This window comes from Gouania willdenowi, chromosome 9 (genome assembly GCF_900634775.1).
Source record: "Gouania willdenowi chromosome 9, fGouWil2.1, whole genome shotgun sequence".
Classification (NCBI taxonomy): Eukaryota; Metazoa; Chordata; class Actinopteri; order Blenniiformes; family Gobiesocidae; genus Gouania; species Gouania willdenowi.
In genome coordinates this window covers 37,247,447-37,267,288 of record NC_041052.1, presented here as the reverse complement: position 1 = coordinate 37,267,288, position 19,842 = coordinate 37,247,447, and the positions used below count along the sequence as shown (strand labels likewise).

General features: G+C 35.8%; 2 protein-coding genes across 4 annotated transcripts in view; one reads left to right on the top strand and one right to left on the bottom strand.

Moving 5' to 3' along the window:
- The window catches only part of pole (polymerase (DNA directed), epsilon), a 51,059-nt gene extending 47,551 nt beyond the window's left edge, over window positions 1–3,508 (bottom strand). Inside the window, exons 1-5 of the mRNA XM_028458416.1 lie at window positions 3,192–3,508; window positions 2,947–3,082; window positions 340–420; window positions 210–254; window positions 34–126 (exon numbers count right to left, since the gene is read on the bottom strand). Of these exons, the coding sequence (XP_028314217.1) occupies window positions 34–126; window positions 210–254; window positions 340–420; window positions 2,947–3,082; window positions 3,192–3,277 (441 nt within the window). The 5' untranslated portion in view covers window positions 3,278–3,508. The remainder of the gene's footprint in view (window positions 1–33; window positions 127–209; window positions 255–339; window positions 421–2,946; window positions 3,083–3,191) is intronic.
- Window positions 3,509–4,999: 1,491 nt separating this feature from the next.
- acacb (acetyl-CoA carboxylase beta) overlaps window positions 5,000–19,842 on the top strand; it is a 66,318-nt gene continuing 51,475 nt past the window's right edge. The window contains exons 1-3 of one of the 3 annotated variants that reach the window (XM_028458171.1): window positions 5,000–5,255; window positions 11,022–11,180; window positions 14,983–15,439. In XM_028458171.1, the coding sequence (XP_028313972.1) occupies window positions 15,003–15,439 (437 nt within the window). In that variant the 5' untranslated portion in view covers window positions 5,000–5,255; window positions 11,022–11,180; window positions 14,983–15,002. The remainder of the gene's footprint in view (window positions 5,256–11,021; window positions 11,181–14,982; window positions 15,440–19,842) is intronic. The other 2 variants (XM_028458173.1, XM_028458172.1) reach the window with 2 other exon arrangements.

The following is a 19,842-nucleotide window of genomic DNA, read 5'->3' as shown; positions in this document are numbered from 1 at the left end:
CTGAGGGCAAGAAGAAAAGAAAACGCTCCTCACCAAGTCCAAATCCTCTTTAGGAAGAATCTCAAGCTTTGCCACTTTTCCTTGGAACTTCTTGGATAAATACGAGATGACCTCTCTCTCACAGTTCTAGAAACATCAACACAAGTGTATAAATAATGACGCTGGCAGTTACGGAGCCAAAGCCAACACAGACACAGACTGATACTAACCTTTTTAGTAGCAACGTAGAAGTAAGGCTTGAACGGGAGCGCTACCTGCAGGTGGAAGAACACAAGGACAGGTTGGAAGAATGGGAACGTGCTGCAGTTGATTGTTGAACTGATTTGTTTTAAATCACACCTTAAACCTGCTTCCATCCTCCTGCATGAAATAATAATCAACAGCACTAATCAGCCTCTTGTCTTCATCCAGGATCTCCGTCTATAGAAGAGGAACATAAACGTAAATACAAACAACAAACAAACGGTACATCATTAATAAGTTAATGATAAGCCTGCAGGGAAAAGCCTCTCAATTATCAACAAAGCAAAGCATTTCCTAGACCAGCGTTTTTCAACCTTTTTTGAGCCAAGGTACATCTTTTCATTGAAAAAAAAAAAAATCCCAAGGCACAACACCAACCGAAAATGTAAAAAAAATGAAACTTTGTAGCCTATATTAACAATATACAGTCATTTTTATCAAAGTTTCATGAACAAGAATCAAATAAAACAAGTTTTTATGATCTTTCACATTTCTTCTTTCTTAATAATCTGCAGTCGTTCTTATGAGTGGTTTTAATAGGAATCCAATGAACTACAACAAAAAATTGTATTATAATTTTTTACATTTCTTTTTTCAAATTAAATTGCTATTAACCATGTGCAGTCATTCTTATCGGAGCGTCTTAAATACAAACTACATCCAAACAAAACTAGATTGAATATGATTAGAACTACAACAGAACTTTATTCTGTTGAATATTGTTGTTTTATGTGATGTATTTACATGATATAATTTTACATTATATTCATACAATATACATAAAAATATTATTATTATTATTATTATTATTAATAATAATAAAAATAAAAATAATAACAACAATAAGACAGTCAACATCCCCCACCAAGATTAGTTGTAATTATAACTCACATGTATGGATACATAATGAAATATCATCACATCAGAATATAAAAGTACTAACTATCTTAAACAGTTTCTGAGAAACGCTGTCCTCTTTGAAGATACTCATTTTCGAACGTATTGATACCCTGAAGCCACACACCAAATTTGGTTATCGTATCTTTAACGGTTTCTAAGAAAAGCTGTGCCCTTTGAAGATACCTCGAACAGAGTCCAAAAAATGGAACAAGGGCAATAACTTCAGAAAAAATAATTGAGCGCTTCTCATTTCCGAACTCGATCAACGTATTGATATCCTAAAGCCACACACCGAATTTGGTTATCGTATCTTAAACAGTTTCCGATAAAAGCTGTCCTCTTTAACTCGGACGGACGGATGGAGCTCAAACATATATCCCCCTTCCACACTTAATAATATTACATTTATATTATTCAATTTTGTTCTCTATAGTTAAATGTCAACAACGCCTAAAGGCTGTTATTGAGGGATGTAATGTTCAAGAATGACCTGAATCTAGTTCATTAACATGAACGATAAGAACTGAGTGGCAGTTGTGTGCCGTTCTCTTTCATTATTTTATTTTTTATCGCTGTGTTTCACACAGAGTCAAACACAAGCTCCTCATCTGTTCCTCCTCAGAGTCAGAGCAGTCATCCTAAAGTGTAGCATGTGGTGATTATAGCCACCAAATATCACATGGTGTTTATTTTATTGTGCATTTTACAGATTTTACTGAATATCACAAGTTAGGTTAGCTTTATTTGCACACATGCACAGAGGTGGGGGTCTCCCCTCCGCTCTGTCGGTGGGCTTTGGGACGGGAAGGAGCTCACGGCACTATGGCATATTATTTACACACAATAATAATTAGTTGTCAAAAATATTTTTTAAACCAATTAGGTGAAATTTATTAATTTCCCACGGCACACCTGATGATGCCCTGAGAACATGATATTGCTCCTGAGTTCTCCCTTATCTCACCTAATAAGTTGAAGTGTGAGGAAACAATTATCAAAGTTCCGTACGTACATTCACTATAGCTACTACAGAAACAAGCAGTGAGGATCATACATAACAGGTGTGTGCATCGCCATGAATCTGACGATGCAATTTCCATGTCACAATACGATATATCCGGTTACTGATAAAAAATTTTTTTTAAAAAAACGATATACATGGCAGTATATCGCAATATAAATATATATAATGTGCCCATCCGTGTCAGGATGGGTGAGTGGTCTAAGACGCCTGCCTCAAGAACTCTTCTTTCCACTGATGTGGGTTTAAATCCCGTTTTTGTCATATATTTTTTCATTTGAACATATTTAACATGGCAAACTCCACCTTTAAGAATACATATATGAAAAAAATAAACATTTTAAGGTATTTCCTGGGTTAGGGCTAAAATAAAAGGGTTAGCTAAAAAGTGAGTTAAATGAGTTAAAATAAAACTGACGGAACTTTAAGTCACGTGGTGCACTTATTACGTCACCTAAACTGGCCAATGAGGGGAGCTCAATAGCTATGGCCATATCAAGAATTACAGATTTCACCTATACGAGCTCAAACTGATATGAAATACAATTTATTTCATTTTTTTTAAAAATTGCGAGAACAAGTAAACGGTAACTACCTGTAATTCAAGAAACAATGTAAAAAAAAAAAAAAAGTGGTTTATCAAACTGTCAAATTAAAAAAAAAACAATTAAGTTTAACTTTTGCTTGTAAAATATCTGGTAAATAAATGTCTGGTGGAAGGAGGCGATATTACAGGAAATAAACTAGTGATAATGTGTCAGTAGGAGCACAGATTAACTCACCGGGTGCATATTGATGAGCCAGCCGGTTCTCTCCCCCGGCTCCTTCACCCTGTCAAAGCCGAAGCGAGCGTCCATCTCATCGGTGAACTGGCTTCGCTCCAGACGCTTGAGAGCCGACATGGATGAGCCATCATCCCTGGTTCAAAGACACATAACATGTTGACTCACACCAGGGCTCTCCTCACACCCGCTGACCTGTTGGAACACAGCAGACTGAATGTGTTTCCTGACTGCGTCACTCTTACTGGTTGTCCTGGTCTCCACCGCCTTGTCCTCTTTCAGCTTTGTACCGACCGCTGTTCTGCAGAACCATCTTCTGTCGGTAGGACATATTCAAACACCAGCTCCTCTGTGTAATATCTACACATACACCAGCATATGGGGGCGTTTTAGTGTCTTTTACACAAGTTTCCTCTTAGTTTCTCCACTACTGTCAGCGACCACCTCTCTGTTTTTCTTAGTTTGGCGCGCTCGCGGTGTTCTCGCGAGAGTAGACACAAAGCATTAAAGGACAAAGATCGTTTATGAAAAGATGATTCACTACAGAAGAAAACTCCATTCAAGATTCGTTCAGGGTCTGTGTATGTTTTGGTCGTTGGATTTTTCCGTGTAGAAACGGGAATTGAAAAATGAAAATTGAGTAATTATGTGATTTTAGTAATCAGAGTCGAGAAGGGACAAACAAAACTTAATTTTGTTTATAATAACAAAAACATGAAATGTTAGAAGACAGAAAAAATAAAAACAGATAAGAGCAAGAATTTGCAAGTGTATGTTTACGTTCAAACATTTTGAGGCAGGCTGGATTTTTGATAAATCAAAAATCTGTGTTGATCGTTTGGAATTTTCAAAAATTGACACAACTATATCTATCGCTGAACTCAGATGACTATGTCTATGACTATCTATCACAAAAACAGCTTCTACCACCTAAAGAACATCTCCAGAGTGAAAGGTTTAATGGCTCAGAAAGATCAGGAGAAACTGGTCCATGCTTTTATCTCCAGCAGACTGGACTATTGTAATGGTCTTCTGACAGGAATCCCCCAAAAGAGCATCAAACAGCTACAGCTGGTTCAGAACGCTGCAGCTCGGGTCTGAACCAGAACAAAGAGGTCAGAGCACATTACTCCAGTTTTAAAGTCTTTACACTGGCTCCCAGTCAGCCTCAGAATAGACTTTAAAGTTCTGCTGCTGGTGTATAAATCTGTGAATGGGTTTGGTCCAGAATACATCAGTGACATGTTAGTCAGGTATGAACCCAGCAGGTCTCTCAGATCTATGGACACAGGTCAGATAGTGGAGCCCAGAGCTCACAGTAAACATGGTGATGCTGCTTTTAGTTGTTATGCTGCAAAGAAGTGGAACAAACTGCAGCAGAGCTGAAGTCAGCATCTAATGTGAACATTTTTAAATCAAAGTTAAATGCGCTCTTTTTCTCTACTGCGTATGATTGAGAGAGAGATTTTTGGTCATGTTGTTGTTGATGTTTGTTGATAACTTTAAATGTTTTTACTGATGATTTTAAATGTTTTGTTGCCGACTATTGTTCTTATTGATTTTAAGCTGTACAAATACAAATTTGCCTTGCCTTGCCTGTGTTGTTGGGTTTTTTTTTTTTTTGCACTATTATCCTATGTTGGTATTTTGTTTTTTGCACTATTATCACATGTTCTTTTTTGGAATATTGTCCTATGTCAGTATTATACATTTTTTTGCACTATTAATCCTATGTGTTTTTTTTTTTTTGCGCTATTATTCTCACCATTATCCTATGTTGGAATTTATTTATTTTTTGCACTATTATCATATATAGTTTTTAGCACTATCATCATACAGTATGTTGTTTCTTTTGCACTATTTGTCCTAAGTTTTTATTTTTAACAATGATCCTATTTGTTTGCACTATTATCCTATGTTGGTATTTATTTATTTTGCTCTATTATCAAATGTTCTTTTTTGCACTATTGTCCTATGGCTCCAAATGACGTCAAATTTGCAAAATGGAAGCATTTTGGTTTTAAGAACACTGAGTGGGAACACCACTGTTCGAACTATAACGTAGCTCACAGTTTCATAAAGGTTGGTGATCCCTGCCATAGCTCATTAGAGTTCCTCTTTCTGTCACAACAGTGAATATTTCTTGAGCTTCAGACGATCTTTGAAAGAGGCCCCTCCCCTTGGCACAGCTCAGGCTCCGCCCCTTCCTGCTCGGTGGGAATAGTAAACACATGGTGCTGTGAGGAGGGGTTGAAGGGTCTTCGTGTGTTGGAGGGTCTCACTAACCTACATAGCCTGGGCTAGAGGAGGTAGGTGAACCTGTCTCTGTATTATCATCAACTTTTAATGCATCAGTTAGAGACACTGGGCTGTTTTAGTATAATTAAGAAAACAAAGCAAGTTTATTTACGTAGCTTGCTAAACTCTGGCTATTAATCAAGAACAGCTGAGTGCAGTATAAAAAAAAAAAACAATGAGGAAAGATCCGATGAGCAGAAGTAGATTCGTTATTTTTTATTTTAACTTTTTACAACAGGCAGTCTTAATGTTTACTGTCAAACTCTAGTTTTGTGTTTTCTGCATTAGCATTTCCAAGGAAGGGACTGTTTGTTTGTATGTAATGCTGATACATCTTGTTAATGTGTGACTTTTTTGTGCACAGTTGGCTTGAGGTCAGATAAAATCACTTCTCCATACTTTTATTAGTGTTGTCAGCAATATTTTCTTGAAATACAATAAATAATGCTTCAGTAAGTTTTTTTTTTTTTTTTTTAAGTGTATATATATATATATATTATCAGCACAAAAACACATTTACAAATTACTGCAACACTTTCACAAAAGGTCAAAACAAATATGGAAACACTTTAAAACTTATAATGTGCCTTTGTAAATCTTTTTCAATATTTGTAAAAGTGTTTTACTATTTGTAATTTATTTTTTTTTAGATAATTTTGTATATTTGTTGTAGCATTTGTAAACATGTTTGGCACTTCTCAGCCACCGTAGTTTAGTCTCTGTCAACTTTCAAAGTCAAAGTGGCTCCAGAGGACAAATGTCAGATTCATGTCCGACTCAAACACATAGGAATGTTAATGCTGGTTTTGATTTGTGTATGATTTACACAAATTCATGTTTGATTGTTTTCCTGAGCTTTTTTTAAAAATTTTTTTTTTATCGTCTACTGTTGATGTTATTTTACTGCTCGGTTTAGTGAGGTGCTGACCTTTCCCCCATATGAGGCAGACACCCTCAGCCCCCATGTCAGCTGTTGCTCTCAGGCTGTTTGTGGGACCCACATTCAACACCAAGAGGACATAAAACACAAATGCCATACCGTAGAATTCATTTTTTAAAAAGCAGACATGGGTAACAGGCTGCCCTGGGGCCACATGAGGCTCTCCGTCCAATTTTGTGCAGCCCCCCCCCCCAATAAAATGACTCCATAAACACACAAAATGTCAAAAGAATGCAAAAAAACATACAAAGAATAAAAAAAAAACCCTACATATTTCCTGAAAAATACAAAAAATGAATCAGAATCAGAATCAGAATCATCTTTATTCGCTAAGTGTATGTTGTACACACGAGGAATTTGACTCGGTCAACTGTGCTCTCTCCAATAGTGAAAACATTCAATAGTAAACAATCAACTAGAAAAGATGATAATAAGTATAAACATAAGTATAAATATAAACAGTAGTTAGACTAGAATGTGCAAACTCGATAAAATAACAAGATAATAATAGTATAAAAAAAATAAAATAAATAAAAATAAATAAAAATAAATAAAAAATAAATAAAAATAAAAAAAATAAGATAAAAAGAAGGAAAATAATAGAAAAGAAAGATAATAATAAAATATAATAATAATAAAAGGAAAATAAAACCAAACGTCACAAGAAAGTTACTCCCCAAAGGGTTGTTAAAAGTATCTCTCTATTAAAGCAAGGAACGTGTGTGTATGTGTGGCGAATATATCCCCGACGCGGTGTGAGTTCGACCTGAAACTTAGTCAACGGCTTCCAAATACACCAAGTGTGTGTATCTGTTATTTTGAAGTAATTTGGTCATTTCCAAATGTTTATTTTAATTTTATTTCACTTCTGGACGGCAGCTTTTGAACTCAGAATGTGAGGGGGCGCTAGCGCACCATCTATATCTATTTCACTGCACAGCTCCTCACCCGAGCAAAATACACAAAACTAAATATTTATACGAAAAATACACAAAATGACAACAGAATCACACTAAAATGGCAACAAATAACTGTTATACAAAAAATGCACAAAAACACAACAGAAAGATACACATAATGACTCCAAAAAACATACATTACAGAAAGATACACCAAACAAAAAATATAAAAGTGAGTAAAAAAAACAACAAACACATTTATTATGTTCATGTCCCATAGAATTAAACCAGGGAAATCGCACACGTTGTTTTATTTTGCACCCGCAAATAAACCCTTTTATAACACTACAGAGTACAGAGTATTTACACCTCTTTGTACGTCCAACCTTCAAACACACACTTATTTGGCCATAATTAACTCTACTTAAGCTCCCACATGAATGCATATTTCCGACGGGCACTGGACTAGTATGATATAAATCGCGATAATTGTATTTCAAATTAAGTTGAATTCTGGGGGAAATTTGAGAAAAATGCTACACAGGCTCATTTATTAACAAACAGCTGCACAATATGTGCCACTTTAGTCCTTTTCTTCTCTAATGCTGCGTTCACACCGAATGCGTCTTCTGCGACACCGGACGCATCTGCCGCACGAAACGTACCTCAGGGTCCGCAGGATCAAAAAATGTCCCCATTAGCTTCATACACAGGTCTGAAGCAAAGCCCCGCCCACCAGCGACATATTCAACTCGGTGAGTTTCACTGCCTGCTGAAGCGAGGAGCTGCGCTCCTTTTTCTCCTCTCACAAACATAAACCACCAGTGAAAAAAGCTGGTGTGATTAGCGGCTAATGCTATCCTAGCTCAGTGCTACAGAGAGAAATTTTACCTGCTACTACCACCTCCTCGCTGATTCTCCTCCACGCCAAATTCTTCCTAGTCCGGTCCGGTTATAAAGGCCGTGTCATACAGCTCATGGTTGAATGGGTGAACAGACCGGTGTCCGAGTTGTCGGCCTGACATCATTGTCAACAAAGACTCTGATTGGCTTTTGTCATGCGAAACGGTCGCAGGAGTTGAATATTTTCAACTCTTGCGGTTGTGCGTATAAAACCGGGAGCACGCTCGCACGGCCAACGCTCTTGACGTGCGGATTGGACCGCACCGCAGCACTGGAAAGATTTTGCATCTGGGACGCATCTATTCATTGACTTTGTATGTAATCTGGATATACGGACATTTCGTGACGCATCCGGTGTGAACGCTGCATAAGGGACAGCATGTGTGAGTGAGTTCTGTAGTGTGGCTTGTTTAGGGGAAGGTCTGGGTGAACACACTCGGTAATCCATCAAACTGTGCTTTCCATGCTGTTCTGGGAAGTACATATATGTACTGTATATATCAATATAGGTGATATTCTAATTTTTTGTACACCCAAAATAGAAAACTTGATATATCTTGAATATCAACATATTGCCCTGCTCTAGTATCCAGAAACAAAACTTATTTGCCAAAATATTGATGACACCCCCCCCTTGACACACACAGCAGCAGGCACACTGTGTACCTTCCTGATACCGTTTTTGCACAACTATTTATTGTCATTATATAACCTGTGGTTCTGGTAATTGTTACATGTTGTAATAGATCAGGGGTATCAAACTCCAAAACGTGTTCTTCGAAAGAGAGGGGCGTTACAAATAAAGGGGAAAGTTCAATTTAAAGGTTTTTGTAAAGTTTTTGTTTGAACATAATTCATTTTATTAAAAAAAAGAACTTGATCTAATCACTAATCATAAGTTGTTTTTTTCTGTTTAAAAGATTAGCTATGGACTATTTGTGAATATGTAGATGGTTTGTTTAATGATATATGGATAATTAATTGTATTATTAAGTTGTACTTAAAAAAGCAAAATTGGTAGGGATTAAAGGGGTAGGGTTAAATAAGTTTACTCTTCATCCAACTCCTTTTTGCACATGTAAATTGAGAAGTTTTAAGTGTTTTTGGATCATATCAATGGTTTTTCTGCTGTTGTAATTCATCATTCTTTTTTGTTTGTTTTCTAAAGTGTTTTTTTTTTTTTTTTTATTATCATTTTACATGTTCGAAAGAAAGTCATCATTATTATTATTGGTCTCTAGTTTGCATTTCCACATAGGAATAAGTGATAAAATACGTACAACAGTGACTAATAATATCAAAGCAATAAGTGACTGATATCAGTCCCTGCAGGATCTTCACTTTCAAATTCTTTTGTGAATAGCCATGCATGCTTACGAATAGTTAACTTAACTGGTGTACCGTAGTTTTGTATGAAGTAAAGATTGACAATGACTTGAGATATTTGCTAAATGTTTTAGTGTCAATTTTAAGTTTTTCTGCAACAAGCAGTGGCTGAAATAACAGGTCATTTATTTTATATAATTTTAAAAGAAGATGTAACATTTTTTATTTTGCAGAAATGCTGTACTTGAATTAACTTAACCATAACCAACTTAGCATTTCCATTGCTTCACCCCATCGAAATCAATTCAGAGGGTCCAGCTCTGATAGTGGGGTCTCCTAACCCTCTTCCCCTGGTCAGGGGTCTGCAACCTTTACTTACTCTACAAGGAACCATTTAACTTCATTGGATTAAAGTCCTCCTGAAGTCTGTAGATGTTGCAGGAGGTGAAGTATAGGAAGGTGCTGTCATTGCACAATGTGATTTATTTTTAGGTTAACAAATTGTTATATCTATATTTTATTTGTCATTAATTATTAATAGCCTCTGTAAAAAAAAAAAAAAACTTTATTTCAATAGTTTTTTGAAAGGTATAGGCGCCATTGCAAAAGAGTCAAAGGGCCACATAAGGCCCCAGAGCCACACATTGCAGACCCCTGCCCTGGGAGAATCCCAGCTGAACATCTGGCCTGGTATCATAGTCCATCAGTTCTGGACCCTCTATGATGATTCTGATGAGCGTGTACTCTGTATTGTTCTTCCTTTTTACTGCTGCCCTCAATGTGAGCGCGCACTCGGTGAACGGCTCGTTATGCCTGGTGCGCACATTGGTGTTTATACCTTTATTACCCACAGTCAGGATGTGTGTGTGTGTGAGTGTGTGAGAGAGAGAGAGAGAGAGAGAGAGAGAGACACACGAGTCCTCAGGTGGTGAATGCACTGTTATTCAGGAAGTTTATTGTTATTTGTGCCATAATATATAGTCATCTTAAAGATGTAAATCTTTGTTTTAATCAGAAATAAAATGCGTTAAAAGGTTTCCAAAAATGGTGGAAAAGTTGCAAATTAGAGTGGCCAAAAGTGGTATAAAGGGTTCAATGAGTCAATATTGGAACAATTAGTTTAAACTGGCAAATAATGGGCATGAAAAATCGCTAAGTGGTTGATTTGGCGAAAAATGCGCATGAAACGGTGAAAAGAGGTTAAAAGTGACAATAATAAGTAATAATAAGAAATAATATGTGACATTAGGTGGGAAAAGTGGTGGAAAGAGTTTTGAAAGTGGAAACAATGTGCAGAAAAGGCATTGAAATTTGATAGAGAAGTGGCAGAAATAAGAGTAATGTAGCAAAAATGCACTAAAAAGAGCAAAAATATGGCACGGAAAAGTGATAAAAATACTGTATGTTAAAATATGGCAAGGTCGGTGTAGCTGCCAAAAAATGGTAAAAATAAGCAATCATGGGCTCAAATTGTTAAAAAATATATTCCTAGTTTCTACAAGGCATCTGATGACCCCTTCTCACTGTCTCACAATCCCAAATGGGGTCCTGACCCCAAGGTTGAGAACTCCTGTCATATGGAAGCATACACAATGCATTAAATAGTTTAGGTTAATGCAAGTCCTTATGTTTTTAATTGCTTAACCTTCTCTCTTGTATTTAGAATTTTTATTGATTCCTAAAACTCCAATGAATGTGTTTTTGGACAGGTAAAGGAAAGCTGAGCACACTGAGGCGACTGTACCAGCGGAGAACAAGCAAACCCTGCACAGAAAGACAAGGTCACCCACTATCTTCATTCTATGACTATCATAGAGGCAGCAACACTTCCCTCTGACCCAAAGAGTACCAGGGTCTAACTAAACCTAGTAAGTTAACCTCATATATGTACATTTGAATATCAATACTGTTTTCAACTACACAATCTTAGTAGGCCATCGGCCAGCTCTCAGAAAGTGCCTACAAATTGATTTTTGTTCCAGGAAACTATTTAACTATTTAACTATTTTTTATCAAGTGTAATACTTCCTCCACAAAAAGTTCCACTTGCAAAATCCCTGCAGTTAATGAGAAATTAGCTCCTAAATTTTAGAACTTTGTGAAAAAAAAAGGACATTTTAGCCTCTACAAGCACTTTTTACTCCAGTTAAGGAAGTGGATAGGAGCGTTAGTTGTGTAGAAATCCTATTTCAAATGTCATGTTCACAAAAATTGTCCTATTGTAATAAGCAAACAATGGGACCTAATTTTTTGGACATAATATTTTCAAAGTAGAATTTATAAACAAAAATGTATAACAAATTGCTCCCAATAACTTTAAACCATTCTTTAATTAACATCCAATGCATTTGATATAAATTTTCTTACTATGACAATGTATTTATACATGTGCTGTATTTAAAATGGATATTCATAATCACTCTCATCACCATTATCGAGAATGTCCTAAGAGAGGTACAGACAGGAAAGCAGCATGATAATTTCTCAAAGCTGCCTGTATCCATGACGATGCCGAGGTCACATGACACCACATCTAGGAAATGCACTGCTGCGTCATTAAACTTTAGCTAAACTGCGCTGTTTTGTTAACTGCGTTACGTGCACCCGTTTAACACGTGGGAATGTTTTGGAGCAGTTGCTGGATGCGTGGCGATGTACCAAGCCGCTGCTTTGGAGCATACTGGTATGGTAATACGGCTCCACCTACTCTCTCAGAATATACAAGATGGATCTGCTATACATCCTATCTGGTGGACATGCCAGCTCTTCAAATTTACAGTGTACCTAAAAAATTCAGAATTTTTGAGGCCGAAGTACGTGGGATGTCCTGAAAATTTGTTGAAATGACATGGAATGACCCAAATAGTTCTTTATCGAATAAAGACAAGACACAGTGTAGGCCTCGTGGCCATAGTCTTGGTCGACCAACCATTTCCTTGGTTGACTACAATCCTACAATGCAGTGTAAGAAAATTTTCCATCAATGTCAAGCAAATGATCTTGGGTTTTTGGATCTACGAGGCCTACACAGTGGCTGTTAGAAATGGTACTTTTCATAACGGACACTACAGACTCAAAGAGTATATACTGTCTACTATATACTATAAGTATGATTAGGATAATAAGCATTCCCACTGAAGTATACTTACAAGTTTCCCAAGATGCATTTCAAACCTACGACAAAAACTTGAATCACACTGAGGCTAAATATCTCTGCTGATTCTCCACCTTCGAAAGTTCTGGAAGCATTTGATCCATAAAACTTAGGTAAACACATTTCATTCTGACATTTTGGAGATTTTCGGAGACCCGCCATTGTGCTACTGACTAAAATTCCACTTAATAATTCCAGTAAGTTCATTTTGTCTTCTTTTTTTAAATATATGTTAAGCTTTCGTTTATTCAGACAAGGTTTTTTAAGAAATTTTATCTCCTGTGTTTTGACTGTCAACTGCCAGTCATCCTCAGAGGTGGTATGCTTTGATGTATTCTCTCATAAGGAAAGCAGAAAAGCATTTTCTGATGGCTTTTATGTTTTCTTTCTGGGCGTGGCCAGCCTGGGAGAACTCTCGTAGCATAAAACACAAATGGAATTGCGTTTTAACTCGAAGCCGGTACCAGGACGATTTTACATTCCACATTCCACAATGCATCATGGGACGGTTGAGTATGACCAGGGGTGCTTCTAGACTTCCTGGGGGCCCTAGGCAAGAAGGACTATGGGCCCAGAATGATGATGAATGAAGTCCAGGACGACGGATCAGTAAAGAAATACTTTATTAAATAATTAACATGTAAATAAATAACATAGCCATCTAAACTAAATGCAAACTTTACACACAATATATACAGTAAATGCCAGAAAAACAAACACAACTGAAATGTGCAAAATTTTAAGTTGATAAAAATGCAACCAAGCAAAAAAACAAAAAAAAAACAAGGAATTAAAGTGGAAAGTAAGTGAACACTAACCATGAACATTTTCATTTTCTAACCATTGCTCATTGTCATTTTGTAATTTTCTTTGGTGAATCTCCCAAGGTGGGTTTTCTGAACTTTGGGGAAGTCCATGTCTGTTATGTGGAGTGGTTCTTTTCTCACAATTTGACACCGAGCATTGTCATCGATAGCTTTTGGCCACAGCGCAGGATCATCTGATATTATTTGATTTACTATTATTTGAGTACCTTCTGTTCTGGTGATGTGGTGTCATGGGGGTGGTGGAGGTGGTGATAGAATGCTGTGCTTCATGAAGGTACCATCATGTCCTAATCTTCTTCTTCAAAACCCACCTCATGATCTGAGGTTGATATTGCAAGAAAGAAAACAGTATAAGAAGCAATTGTTTAAGACAAATATTTGTGGTCATATTAAATCAGAGAGCTCCCATGATATATTTAAAAAAAAGTTAAACAAAACAAGTTCCCACTTTCGTGTAGAGAGGTCTGCTGTTGCTGATGATGTTGGTGTTGTGGTGGTGATGATGGTCCAAAAAACTTCAACAAAACACCTTGAGGAAGAAAAAAGAAAAGAACACAATGTATTTGGTTGGCTTGCATAAAGCAAAGTAAAGAAATGTGCATGCTACACAAACACTAAACATTTGAGATATGTATGGAATAATTAATGAACATTCATTTGCAGTAACAACTTTAATGCTTCATGTTAACATTTTATTTAATGTAACATTTAGGCTATAGCTGAACATTTATGGATGTATCAGTTTTACCATTTGACAACAAACACTTTATTCTGGGAGAAAATATCATTGGCAGCAAAGATTTAACTTATTGTGTGTCTATGAATATACAGTACGTACACAACCATTGGCAACAAGACTTATGATGTGTAAGCAAAGCTGGACTACTTCTTAACATAAAGCTGGTAAAATTGGTGTAAAGTAAGAATTAATATGTGCTCTAAGTTTGTCATAACACAGAAGTTTGTTGTTAACCACACTGTCAAATTTGAATGATTAATAAATACATATAAACACACTTTATGAATGTGTTTATAAGTAAATGGCTGAATTCACTTTACACATACTTAAGTTAAATGTGCAGTTAACTTTTCTGGTGCTGAGTGGATGACTGGGAGTTTGGGACAAAGTTCCCGACGTATCACTGTAATGTGTCCGGGGGGTTTCAAGTTGTGTCACTGATATCTGCCGTCTGTCGGGGCCCCCTACTAGCAACTAACCAGTGACTATTCAGAAAGGGCCCCGTGCAGGGGGTTTTGGATGCGCTGTCGCTGCAGTGTCTCAAATCAGTTACATTATTTTGCCATTGAAATTGACTGTCAGCCATCCCTCGGGGGCCCCTTTAGCTCGGGGTCCTAGGCAATTGCCTGTGTTGCCTACCCTGTTGCAACGCCTCAGAGTATGACTCGTGTGCTCACCGTGCATACTTAAAACAATGTCCCCATATAGTATACTGTACATCCAGGTATTTCTCGCGTACTATCTGATGTGAATGCACTACATACTAATTTTGACATCAAACTTAGTATGAGTCGTATGTTAATATGACATTTCGAACACAGCCTGTGTCTTTATCTGATAAATGATTTTCATCTCCTGCAGCTTTAAATTTAACATAGGTTTATGTATAAAATTACACTCAGTTTTTGTTTGATTATTAACACCTTGTTTGTTTGTTTTTTCTGATTCAGTCTCAGGAGGATGCCTGGGAATGCTTCTGGCTTTAGTTTTGGGGTTATTCATGTGGATATTACTGCTAATGTTGATGGATAAATTCCAGAGAGCTACAATGCCCGTGACAGTAGAGAACTCTCCACCTGACTGCGATGGCCAACCATCTCAGGCAACAGTTGCTGCTCCTGCCTCTCACACAGATGACCACGTCCCGCATCCTGAGCCTATAGCCCAAACAACGACGTCTGTGCCGCCGCCGCAGGCTTCTTCACAGCCTCACATCAGTAAAGGCATACCCAAGTTTGCCTCTGAGTCAAGGGAACGTCTAAAGTTCATTCTGGGAGGATCAGAGGATAACTCCTCAGATGATGAGCCCCTTGTTACAAAACCTCCGAGCGGAGCACCTCAGCAGTCGTCCTCCACCCCGAAAACGCCCCCTCAGCCGGCGCCAAAGGCCACCTGCTCCAGAATGAAGTAAGTCTTTGTTTTACGGCCACAGCACTTTTCAATCTGGTCAACTTACACCTTTGTTTTGTTTTTGATCAGGGGTCTCAAAATTCCCTATTCACTTAATTAAGCCGAATCCGAAAAATACTGCATTATTGAAATATATGCCCTATTTTTAACACTTTTTTTTACTTATATAAAAATTTAAGATGTAATGCATCCAGTTATGCTAATTTGGAACTGAGCTACTGTATGTGTTACTTTACCAAATGATTAATGCACATGTGCAAAAAAAACATTTAGACCTCTGGTCCATTTTTGAATGAATTAATTTATTTCGGCAATCTTCAGAAAAATGACAGAACAAACACTCAATTGTCCAACTAATCAGCCGAAAGGGTGGAGTTTGAAGCAAAAGCATATACACACCTACCCCATTACAAAAAACTAAACAAGGCTCTCTACATAATGTCACAAAAAGTAATTAGGACTAATATTAGAACATATTATCTTACAAACTAATATCACTATATTTACAATACACATTCAATATATATTCTGCACAATAGTGTGTCAAAACGTTGACAATTTTTATACATACATTGTATACATACACATCAAACGTATATACAAATACGTACACACACACATACATACATGTATATATACATATATATATATATATATATATATAAGAACTGAACGATGAATTGCATTTGCATTATTATTGCGATATCATAAAACGTGATTTTCTAATCCTGTCTTGTACTGTCCTGTTAAGTTCAGAGAGTGTTTAAGAAGTGGAGTCCACATGTTTACACGTGAAGTTAGTTAGATATGTTGAAGAGGTAAAGCCACAGATTTGTTTGCTTTGTTGTTGTAATCTGTGCTTTAAAATTTATATTTTATATTTATTTAAAGTTTAAATAAATCTGGAATTGTTTATTATGAAACAGATTTATTCATTGCTTGTGTTCATTGAAAAATACATGACAAGAGGCTCTTGCAAAAATAATCGCATATTAAATCGCATTTGCATTATTGAGGAATTAGAGCAATTAGATTATTTTCCAAAATCGTTCAGGCCTAATATATACGTGCACATGCATACATGACATGTGCATAATATTAACATTTTACTATTTGATACACTACTACACAAATTTCATCAATTTAATTTTAAATAATACAAAATGTAGAGTTGCAATATTTAAATTCATAATACACTCAATCACAATATATACCTTTTTTATGTTTATTGAGTAATTATTATTATATTTTATACCATTACATACATATTATATATTATTGCAGGTAAAATTGATGTTTTTTGTTCTTATACTTACTAATGATATATGATTTTAAAAAGCTTTTATTTAACTTGTTTATGTTGCTGCTTTGCTTTATTTCACCATTTATATTATATATTATATGTAATTTGGACAGATTTGAGTTGGATGAGGTTTGGGAGTTTTAAATCTGGTGTTTTTACGAATACTCCATTTTTGACCCATCATAGCAGCTATGTTTCCTAACTTAAAGAGAAAATCACTGGGAATTATGAAGGAAAACCTTATATAGTAACGTTTCAGATGTTTGTGCATCACTGTTTTGCTTTTAAGCAGATTATTTTTGATGTGTACACAGTAATTTACATCAATTAATGTCAACATAGGCACAATTGTGGTGAAATTCTTATTTGTATTATAAAAATGCTTGGAATAATCGGGTTTGGTCCGTTTCAGAGCAAACTGAGCTTAATATTGGCTCTAAGATAAAAGAGTTTGAATAATGATTTTGATGTAATTGTAACCGTCAGCTAAATCATCCCGTGGGCCGAGTTGGATGCTTTGGCGGGCTGAATTTGGCCCACATGCCTTGACTTCGACACCTGACTATTGGATCAATTAGAATACAGTACGATAGGGGTGGGAAGCTCTGGGTACCTCACAATACGATACGCAATACAAAGCTCATGATAACGATTATCTCACGATGTGACGATACTGCGATTATGGATATATTGGTCAGAAATCAATCTACAATAATCTATGACATAACAAGAAAACAAGATTAAGTGAAAAAATAAATTTTTTTATTTCATGTCACTGAAAGACAATAAATTGAAAAAGTATCCCATGAACAGTGACACTATTTTAGTGCAACATTTCTGTAAATAAGTGTCAACATACCAATGTAAACAAACAAGTATCTCCAATAGTGCTTTCTGTAAACAAAAATAGGGTCTTTCTTACCAGTGACACCAGTATAGTGCAATATTCCAGTAAACAATATATTGGTTCCTTCAACAAACAGTGACAAAATTTCTGTGAAGACGTACCTGCACATTTTAGTGAAAAAGCAGAAAAAGGTTTTTAAAAAAATATCGATACTTAGCACGAGCATATCGATAATCGATTGTGTGAAAAAATATCGCAATATCTTAAAAGATATCGTCACACTCCTACCATACGATATTTGATTATCTTATAGTGTATAATCTTTTTAGTGACGCTAACTTTTGTAATTAACCAAAAGTCAATTATTACACATATATAGAGAGTTTTGCTTTGTAAGTTTGCCTTTCATATACTTGTAGCCACTGTTGTTGAACTAATTGCATTCTGTCCTGCTTTGGGAACACAGACTCTGGCTGATCAGCTGACTGCATTGAGCTGACCTACCGTATATGTTATTGTCATATCCCAAATGTCTGAGCTCTATTTCTGGATGTGGGGCCTCAGCAAGTCTTTCAGAAAAGATGTTTATTTGTATCCATGCACGTTGGATCCTTTATGTCATTTCAAGGCTTTTCTTTTGGTTTCCGACACAGGGAATTCATTTTAACTTCTACAATATGATACGGCGGATTCTCTGAGGAGTTTATAAACGCACTATGACTTAGGAATATGTTGCAGTAGTTATGATGGGTGCGTACCAATTTACGTAGTACTAACTTTCTTTGGACAAGTGGTGCTCGTTTGTGTGTGTGCGCATATTTGTCTAAAACACAATAAATGAAATGCGCGTCACCTCTAGAATGCAAGCATTCTCAATTTGTTTGATTAACCAGTGACACCATTCACAGCATTTCTGCTCTTCAATAGAAGAAACAGTCGAGATGCAATTTGAGTGTCGAAGTTATTTATAGTTACAACTGGGACTCATGATAAGACTATGGGGCACCAATTGTAAAGTTGCATTTTTTGTTACTTTTGACCAGATTTACAGCAATAATTGTGAAATTTGTGATTCACTTTTCTTGTAAAAATATAATGTCAACGTTAAATGTAAATGTTCAATATATAATCCGCGGATATCGCTCGTTCACGTCAATGAGCTTTTATTTTGGTACTTCCTGTGAATTTGCATAGCTAAATATTTAGGTTCACCGATGACATTTTGATTTAACATTTAGATTAAACATTGAATATTTAGATTTTACATTTAGATTTAACATTCAATATTTAGATTTCATGTTTAGATTTGGCATTTAGATTTATGTTTAACCAGTGACACCATTCACAGCATTTCTGCTCTTGATAGAAGAAACAGTTGAGATGCAAATTGAGTCGATGTTATTTATAGTTACAACTGGGACTATAGGGCGCCAATTGTAAAGTTGCGCATGCCAAATCTTTTTCATGTTACTTTTGACCAGATTTACAACAATATTTGTGATTTACTTTTCTCATAAAAATATAATGTCAATGTTAAATCTAAATATGAAATCTAAATGTTAAATATTAAATCCATGGATAGCGCTCATTCTCGTCAATTAGCTTTTATTTTGGTACTTCCTGTGAATTGGCATAGCTAAATATTTAGTTTTACCCATGATTTTACCCAGATTTAACATATACATTTAACATTTAAGATTTACATTTAATGTTTAGATTTAACATTTTTTTAAATGTATTTGATAGGGACAGTGCATATTCATGAACATCTCTAATACAGTGTAAATATGACAGATTATTGCAATAAAGCTCATTTCTATTTAAATTAAAAATTTAGCATTTAGATTTAACATTTATATTTATGTTTAATTAACCAGTAAGATCATTTACAGCTTTTCTTCTCTTGATAGAAGAAACAGTCGAGATGCAATTTGAGTGTCAGTGTTATTTATAGTAACAACTGGGAATCATTAAAAGACAGCTTCCAATTTGTGACAGACCAAAACTTATTGGACAATATTCTGATAACTGTTTCATAGCTCTTATCTTTATCTAATTTAAAAAGAGTAGAGTTAATTTCACATGCGGCGACTGATCCTTAATATACGCAGTCCAAGTAACTGTTGCAGAGAACTTTTGAGAATGAAAAATAATAAATAAATAAATAAAAACATCAGAGTTACAAAACAAATCCAAACATACTGGACCAGAAAGACCATGTGCATAAAATAATAAATTGGACTTGGAAGC